General features: G+C 33.3%; 1 protein-coding gene across 3 annotated transcripts; it reads left to right on the forward strand.

Annotated features, from left to right (window-relative positions):
* Nucleotides 1–220: 220 nt before the first annotated feature.
* Nucleotides 221–7,963, forward strand: LOC122599294. 3 transcript variants are annotated; one of them, XM_043771783.1, is made up of 18 exons: nt 221–349; nt 474–521; nt 594–651; nt 879–1,029; nt 1,114–1,158; nt 1,265–1,442; nt 1,891–1,951; nt 2,770–2,857; nt 2,999–3,108; nt 3,197–3,322; nt 3,409–3,619; nt 4,070–4,132; nt 4,627–4,680; nt 4,949–5,017; nt 5,580–5,651; nt 6,060–6,162; nt 6,462–6,564; nt 7,697–7,963. In XM_043771783.1, exons 1-17 carry the CDS (start codon nt 321–323, stop codon nt 6,508–6,510), a joined length of 1,515 nt encoding a protein of 504 aa, XP_043627718.1. In that variant the 5' UTR covers nt 221–320; the 3' UTR covers nt 6,511–6,564; nt 7,697–7,963. The 3 variants fall into 3 exon arrangements, with proteins under 3 accessions (XP_043627718.1, XP_043627720.1, XP_043627719.1); XM_043771785.1 differs by lacking the exon at nt 4,070–4,132; XM_043771784.1 differs by lacking the exon at nt 474–521.
* The last annotated feature ends 1,458 nt before the right edge of the window (nt 7,964–9,421 follow it).

The raw sequence follows: 9,421 nt of genomic DNA on the forward strand, positions 1-9,421 counted from the left end.
TCTGTTGCAAAAAAAGGAACACCGTTTAGGGGAAGGACCTTGATTGCAAAACTTTAAGGTTAAAATTGTATTTTTTGAACGTTAAGGATGAAAAATGAACAAACTGTCAACTTTAATCTAAATGATAAAACTTATTGTGTGGATCTTAATGGGCCACGTCTAAAGTTACCCGCTAATATATGTGTACTTACATATATATCGATACCTCGATATAGATATAGACGGACAGATATATATCCATTATTAATATTAATATTCCGATTCTCTAAAAGTTTATTTAGGGTTTCTTAACGAAGTGATATTCAAAGCGTCGACATATCATGGCTCCGCTCACCAGGAGCAGGAAGAGGTGCGATATTATATATATATTTGTGTATATGATTTGATTGATTTTCATGTCGAATGTAGATAAAAAAAACTATAAGTTTAAATGAATGTTTCTTTTTGATGTGAATGTGAATTTTGGTGAACAGAAAGGAGATGACTCCAGATATTGAGATTACAACATGCGATAAGAGCAGGTTCGGTACTTTGTGTGTATATATATTGATTTGATTGATATTTTTTAAGTTAATATGAATTTTGGTGAACAGTAAGGCTGCTCTGGCATCATCAGATGAGAAGAAGCCAAAGATGCGGAAAACAGCTCAGGTGGGTATCTATTTTTCCAACCATCATTTTAGCCTGCCATAACTACAGTATATATTTGATGATGATATTGGTTTTTTAGTTTCTATTCCAAATATGTAATGGCTTGAAAGAACACATGATTCAACTGTATATTTATATCGGTTTTGAAGTAATATTATTATGGTAGTTGTTGGTTGATACTGAGTTTAACTATTACATCATTTTTACACACTTTGATTTTGATGCAGGGGAAGAAAATAATCTTAGTTAATATGGAAGAAATTAAAAAAATAGAAATCAACCAACATGAGTTTATCATCCCACCCGATGTAAGAGATAAATATGGACGACCACTACGACGAGGGCCATCCATACGGACATTCATACCATCTAAAACCAGTAAGACTGCGTAGTTGCATTCTTGATTGCTATACATATACACATAACAACAATTTCATGATTTTTTTTATTATGTATATACAGATCAGAAACAAGTAGCATTCGAATTCTGCCCATCCGTGGACCCCAGTAAGATCGGTTTCATTTTCTTATTGATTATACCCATGCTATATATACATACACACATTACAACACCAATTTCATTAACTTATTGGGATTTTCTATACATATACAGATCAGGAAGACTTATTCCCCAAAAATATTAATCCCCATATTGAAGCTATCCAGAAACTTATCAACACCAGTTTCAATTTCGTCCGAAATTATGAATTTTTAATGGATTCTGCTAACGAGGTGATACGCATTCTTCATTGGTTCCTCAGCCTCAAGTCTACGCGTTTTGACTGGCGCAGGTATTTTTTCAAGCCTTTCATGTGTGTGTTTGTTTTGTAATTTCTTTTTCACTAATATCAACCGCACTTGAAAAGGGTTTTCTTATGTCTTCATTGGTTACATAATCCTATCACTAAGCGATTATGAAAAATTTGTAGGTATTGGTACTTACTTTTTTTTTACTAAATTGATATCCTTACTTTACCATTTATTTAACACTTGTTTGAGTTAATGCGTTATGCTTCAATCTAGATTAATAAAGTGAAATTGTCTCCTCTTATTCATTTGAATTGAACTCATGTCCATTCCAATCAGCACTTCTTTATGGTTTTATATTCTCATTCGAAAAGGGTTTCTCAAAGACTCATTGGTCGCTGCACATGACCGGATGTGTGTGCGTGCGCGCGAACGCTTGATTAATTGTAAATTGTGCACTTATTTTTTTGTATTTGCAACTTCTTCAAACAGGAACGTTTTTATGAAACCAATCAGGAAAGCGGAGGATATACTTCAAATACCTGATTTAAAAGTAAGAATAGTTATCATTATTAGACTATTAGCTATGCTTTTATATTTCTGATTGTTTGAAGTTTTTATGAAACCAGCTATGCTTTTATATTAATTGGTTATGACTATTATACAAAGACGATACCCAATTGGCCAATCCCGTCAAATGTGTGGTATGGGGAGCTGGGATGTAGAAACTCATACCTCTACTCGAGGCAGTATATATACAAGCATGCGTATGTGTGCGTGTGAGTATATAAGAATGCATGTTGATTTATAATAAGAAAGAAAAGCATGTGTACGTGTGCGTGTGAGGTCGTTTTTTGTGTGCGGGTGTGAATATAAAAATGTATATATTGTATCACAATAAGAAAGAAAAGAAAAGAAGAAGCATACATACATATGAAGCATGAATCACCATATATGGCATTTCGACATATAAACCACATATAATTTTGTCTACGCAGGCTTTGTCCTACTCGTACTAGCTATATGTTTGTATGTTTATACCTGAAGATATATAGGGAAATATCAACACTCTGAGTTCCTATGAGACTTAGAAGCATAAAGACACCAAAGTCACCCAGAAGTATATCGTTGTAATAACTTGGCGATTATGACTATCAGACTATGATCAAAATAGTTTACTTTTCTTCCAACCTCCTGATCGTTATATTACTTGGAGCTGTATTTGAAGTTGGTCAAGTAACACAGAAAGCACAGTCATTACTACTTTTGAATTGGTGGCAAGCCGCAAGTGTACATGCCAAAAAACAAATTTCCTTGAATAATTTCGGTATGAAGTTTTTTTTTCTATTTGATGATTGACGATTTTTTCAGGACTGTCACAAAATCTGCATGCTTGCCGAGAATGGTTGTGTAAGTCTTTATCCTGATCCTCCTGGGATTTCTGAGGCTGAGAGAGATGGTATGCATATTCTTGCAGTGACGTGTCATATTTATGCATTTGCCCATATGTGCATCAGTGTTTTGATGCATGTACTGCCAGTTTGTTTGTTTATTATTAGTTAACACATGGATAGTAACTTGGATTACTTTCTCGTTTCAGCTCTTATACAACCTATGATGAATCAAACTATCCCTGTAGGCTATCACCTTCCTTTAAATGAAGAAGAAAGGAAAATCTGGTTGGACTTCAAAAAATCAGATAAGGGGAATGTATGTCTATGATATTTATTTATCATTGTGTCTTCATGCTTGCCACATGTCTGCCGACACATATTGACATACTTCATGCATTTTGCAGCCTGAATTTGTGATGATAGATTTAACGTTTGAGCAGGACGCAGTAAGGTCCATTATTCCTTCTGATCCCATTGTTAGTGTTATTGGTAGCTTTGCGGTTGCTGCGTTCAACAAGGCATGTGCGACGGTATGGTCTCCTTACACCTGTTCTCAACTTGTGACATTTTTTTTTATCGCGTACTGCTTGACATATAATGAAAGCTTTGCTTTTAGCATTTCAAGAAGGATGAACAAAACAATCTTCATGATTTCGAATATATGGAGTGCAAATACGTTAAAGATAGCGAGGATTATTTCTTCTACATGAGTATAGAGGCCATTGAAGAAGGGAATCTTGGCGTCTACGAGACCATAGTTAAGTGCAGTAGGGATGACGGTAGGAGAACATTGCTCAAGTTTGTCCTTACCGACCGTACACCAGCTGGTATGTAGATTATTTTGAGTATCTGTCTTGATTTACTCATGACATCCTTAGAAGTCTTTTCTGCACTCTCTTTTGTGCTACTAGAAATATTTAGCACTTCATAATATGGGAGGTTATACATCACTTTCATTTTGTCTCTTTATAAAGTTGAAGCGACCCAGATGAAACTTAATGGGCGAATGAGATGATCATCTATGCGTACAAACTTATAGATATATGTAGTTCTATTATTTTTATTAATTTTTCAATGGAATAGTCTCTTTAACAGAACATATAACAGTATTTGTTTATAGTAAATAACATATGGGCACCCTTTTTTTGTAGGCCAACTCAGCCTGTATATGCATGTCCACCTGTTTTGACTTGTTAATTAATACACCTATTAAAATTACTAGCTTTTTTCACATTTGTTTCTCACGGCATACGATTGATGCCTTATTTTTCATGCAGGTACAAAAGCGATGGCGATATCTCTTTCTTCTTGCCTGATATCCTTATTAGATACTTTAGAATGTTTGTCTTCCATGATTGCTACATTTTCTTTTTCTACCTACTTAGTTATTGATAAATCACTATGATATTTGAGATATCGATTATCACGGTGGGATATCGGTAATTTTAATACTATTCAATATCTATATATATATATAATAGTTAATACGTTATACTTAATAGAAATATTAAAGTCAAGCTTATAAGTGTCTTTATGAGATAGAGTAGTGGTAAAATTTCCAAAGATTAGTGTTTATTATGTTGTGTTTAAGTTTGAACCAAAAAAATCAAAAGATGTAATAAACTTTTAAAAACCTGGAACCGTTATCACAGTGCTGCTTAGGCTGATTTTTGACTGATATAACATTGGGTAATGTCACCGATAATATCGGGACCGATATTCTGAAGGACCCATACCCGATATCCCACCGTATTACCTACATAGATAAATCATTATGGTCTTATTTGTGTGCATTCTGAACATTAAGATACTTAACAATGAGGTATTTGTGCAGGTGTGGGAGATAAAAGACACTGTAAGCTGTGTAGGATGCATTCTGTTACTAGAGGTTATCATTCTCTTTTTGATGCGTTCAATTAGTAAACATGAAATTCTACATGCCAAATAAATGCTAGGCCTTGGTCTAATCTGGCATGATCTTTTTCAAAGGATATAGAAAGGTTTAATGTTTTATTGCTAAATTGGGCCATTGGAAGTAAAATGTATGGGGCTTGTGGGTAAGCTACTCACACACAACCCTTAAACCGGACCTAACTTAATTATTACATCCTTCCATATATGGTTTCTTAATTTCCTTTATCACTTTGGATCAACAGGTGTGTGGCGAGGCATCGCGGCTCAGGAGACCGTTTTTTTCTCATATTATCTTGATGAAACTGTGAAAGGTTAGGATTCAGTGTTACTAATCTTGATGTTCTCACACATATTTTTAATTACGTTTGATGTCACATCAAACTTGGTCCATCATAGGAAATAATCACAGGCTTAAAACTATACCACGTTATGTGTTAAAACCATCAAAATAAACAACCCAGGGTCATTGATTTCACATGGAAGTCTAACTGTGAACAAGAATAATTTCTGGGGTAGGGGATCCAAACGGGTTTGATATATTAGTTTAACAATTGATGTGCCTATTGAATCTGTACATCGCGTCTGTCCAGAACCATTACACCCTTTAGATTGGCGGTTATTAAATTTCTAAAGCATGAGTATAACCATAAACTATTGTCTAAGACATCACATCAGCCTTCTTTCTTCTTCACATGTAGTTCTCTGTGTTGTTAAGGTTAATCGAATGATAATCTTCCAACATTCAACATGATAATACTCGCATTCCATGAATATAATATCAGCTTCTGTCCTGGAAGAAGATTGATTTACTAGTTTATAAATTTTCAAATGAAGGGAGGATTGTTAATTACATGTGTTCTTAACGTACTATAGGTATTCGACGAGTGCTTTCTCTGAACCTGCAGTTGCTCTTTCAGCCAGAATGCACCCGAAAAACCAATCCAGGTTAACCCAGAGTTTACTTTGAATTAATATATTATTTTATTCTTATAGATTATAGATAGATGGCATGTAGAGATAAAGAGTTCAATGTGGTTTATGTGTCATTTCTGGTCTACAACAATTTAAAAGTTACCCAATTAGTTATTGGAAATTTAGATTATTAAGGTAACAATATAGGATCTGTATTCAATTTGAACATACTAATGATGTTTAATATATTTTTGGTTCATTTACTTATAAAATTGACAAAAGATGTGTTTTGCTGGATTAATCTAATGTACTGGTCCCAAGTTTTGCAACAACTTTTATACATATCTCCATCCACCTATATTGCCAACTTACCATCAATTTGGTTTATTTCTGTTATTTTATCTTAATACCGTATGGTTTTAATCATAAGTCTTCATGTAGATGCCTGGTCTGTTCCTGGTCCTGACTTAGATACCGGTATGAAGCTTAGGAACAATGGCACACCTTGTATGGGTTATGACTACAACCCGCACTCCATGGACAGGTTAGTTGATGATGCTAAATACATTTCAAGTTTTCTTTTTTGTTTATGTTGAATCAAAATGTAATTGTATTTAGTTTGAACATACTAATGATGTTTAATGAATATATTTTTGTTCATTTACTTTTAAAATCGACAAAAGATGTGTTTCCTGGATTAACTCTAGTTTACCAGTCCCAAGTTTTGCAACAACTTTTACATATATCTCCTTCCACTTGTTTTGCCAACTTACTGTCAATTTGGTTTAGTTTCAGTTATTTGATCTTTATACTCTATGGTTGTAATCATAAATCTTCATGTAGATGCCTGGTCTGTTCATGGGGCCGACTTGGATACCGATATGAAGCCTAGGAACAATGGCACACCCTGTATGGGTTATGACTACAACCAGCACTCATTGGGCAGGTTAGTTGATGATGCTAAATACATGTCAAGTGTTTTATTTGAATCTTAATGTAAAGGTTTTTGATATTGACTTTTATGCTTGTGGTTGAGTGGGTTGTTGAAAGTGGTATTCATAGGATGTTGGCTCTATTTTGTAAATATAATTATATTACCTACTTGTATGAACTAAGAGATGATACGTTACTAGGTTTTCTAATAATTTTTATATAGAAATGAAAACCTTGTATGTACTATAACCAACAATTTGGTTAGTTGATGATGCTAAATACATGTCAAGTGTTGTAGTTTATCATAAATTCGTGTAAAGGTTTATGATATTATCTTGTATGCGTGTGATGGATTGGGCCTTGAAAGTGGTTTATGTAGGATGTAAGTAGAGCTATAAGTCTGTTGATCACATATAGATATAATGATGGCTCTATGTTGTAATTATTTTGGTATTGTATTAGCTAAGAGATAATAACTTACAAGGTGATTATCTAATGGTGTTTTATAAGGACCATAAATTTGTGTGAACTAAGACCATTAACATTTTAGAGCGATCTGTCATTGTAAATGAGATATCTGATATTTCACTTCTTTGCCACAATGTATCTTTCTTCTTTTGACAACGGTTTAGTAAAATCCTTTAAATCTAAATTGTCAATGAGGTAGCAAATGCTACAGAATATGCCCTTCAGTGATTACTTTGTGATATGGATCACTTCATAATCTCTCCAATGATTAAGTTTAATAGTCTCTTAGGAAACTCCATAAAAGATGGTATAACATCCTTTGCAGTCAAAGATGGTATAATATCCATTTTCCCCTCTTTCTGTGTAGACATAGTTTAAGTGTGTTAGTGCTAGCTATAATTTGTTTTGTTCCTTGGTATCGTTTCAATGTGTTGATGCTGGCTGATCTACTGTATCGATGTTTAATCTTCTGATCATGTTACTATGTTAGATCTATTTTTTCAGCATTGGCTATATTTTCATGTTAGTCATTGAAGTGCCAATTTTCTCTCCCAATTTTACTTTTTGCACCCTCATTGTAAGCAAGATGTTTGTATGTTGTAACCTATAAGAAGCTGTGTGTTTTTTTCTTACAGTATGATGTAATTTTGTTAAACGGGTGCTATATTTTCCTACAGCGGAAGGGCTCCCAATCTTGTATATTTTATTAGTTATTCGCCAACCGTCTACAATGGAAGGTGCTTTTGCGGAGGCCTCAGGGAAAAATGAGCTAATGTATGGAAAGAAACGTTAAGTCTAGCTTTTGGAATCTTGGTCTTATAGTTTCTCCAAGTTATTAGATATGTGTTTCCTTTGGTGTGTTAATTTGCTTAAATTATATATCTAGGTTGGCACACTAATGCTTAAATTATATATATTCAAGTTATTAGATATGTTTAAAATCATTTATGGACTTATGGTTGTTTTTTTACCAATGTTGGTAGTGGTAACAATGTGTTTAGGCTATGGAAGGTAAAGTCGTATACATACAGGATTCTTTGAAGTTGTGTTGGAGTTGAGAAATGACTTTATAGTATCCATAGCAATTTAAAACCAAGACCCTCATTGATTATAAACATTTGATTGTCTGTAAATTTCATGATACGGGCAAGACAGATCTTTGTTTAAAACTTGTGAATCAAATTAGTAAAAATTAACCTGGTCATCCTCAATTAAAACAACTGATAACGATTCACTTTCTTGCAAGACAGATCTTTGTTTAAAGAGAAAATAGCCTAGATACTCAAAAACCATCTTCAATATATGTATATACAAACTTTTTTTGAATTTATCAAAAATACTCATAAAATCGCAAGACCGCAAGGAGGAGTTGCGGATCGCAAGCCTTGCTTGCAGATCGCAAGGATTTCTTGCGATCCGCAAGCAATGCTTGCGATTTTGACTTTTTTTTTTACTTATGGATAAGATTTTTTGTGAGATTTTCTTGTACGTATTAAAATAGCAACCAGATTTTCATGTACTTTTTGTTACTTATGAAGTTACCAACAACCTTCAACCATAAACAACACCATAATTTTTTGTTTCTTTCAATTTGTAAAGTAAAATGTATGTTTTTCTTAGCTAATAAGTATTTAGTATTTAATTTAGTTTTAATCTAGTTTTTGTTTGAAATGTAGAGTTAGGATGAAAGTTTGAGGCTAAACTCTGAGTCTTTTTAGGTACTGGTGTGTCACTAAGAAATAAGACGATTTCTATGTTTTAATTATGGAAAATTGTTATTTAACAAGTGATATTTGTTACTGTTTGTGTTTCTTTGATCATTGTAATCTTGAAAGACATAAATCTAGTAACAAAGCTAAGATTAAAATTCATTAAATAGTAATTTCAACAGGTTTTAACAAGAAAATGGATCACGTTATCACTGGACTCAAGTCAGAGGTGTAAATTGGTCAATATTTTGTTGCTCTGTGCTTGAAACTTACAGAAACTCGATGATAAATATTTTTGAGCAAGCAGGTTTTTTAGTTGACTAGGGATAAAAGAAAGTTTCAACTTTGTACAGGTCATTACTTAGCTGGGTTTTTGGTAGTCCTCGTGGTTTGCCACTTTTTGCAACGACATTATAATACTAAATACTTATTAGCTAAGAAACATATCTTTTACTTTGCAAATTGAAAGAAACAAAAAATTATGGTGTTTTTTATGGTGAAAGGTTGTTGGTAAATTCATAAGTAAAAAAAAGTACATAAAAATCTTATTGTTATCTTAACAAGTACAAGAAAAGCTCACAAAAAATCTTATTCATAAGTCAAAAAAAGTCAAAATCGCAAGCCTTGCTTGTGATCCGCAACTCCTCCTTGCGGTCTTGCGATTTTATGGGTATTTTTGGTGAATTCGAAAAA

The sequence above is a fragment of the Erigeron canadensis genome, chromosome 5 (assembly GCF_010389155.1).
Source record: "Erigeron canadensis isolate Cc75 chromosome 5, C_canadensis_v1, whole genome shotgun sequence".
NCBI classification, from domain to species: domain Eukaryota; kingdom Viridiplantae; phylum Streptophyta; class Magnoliopsida; order Asterales; family Asteraceae; genus Erigeron; species Erigeron canadensis.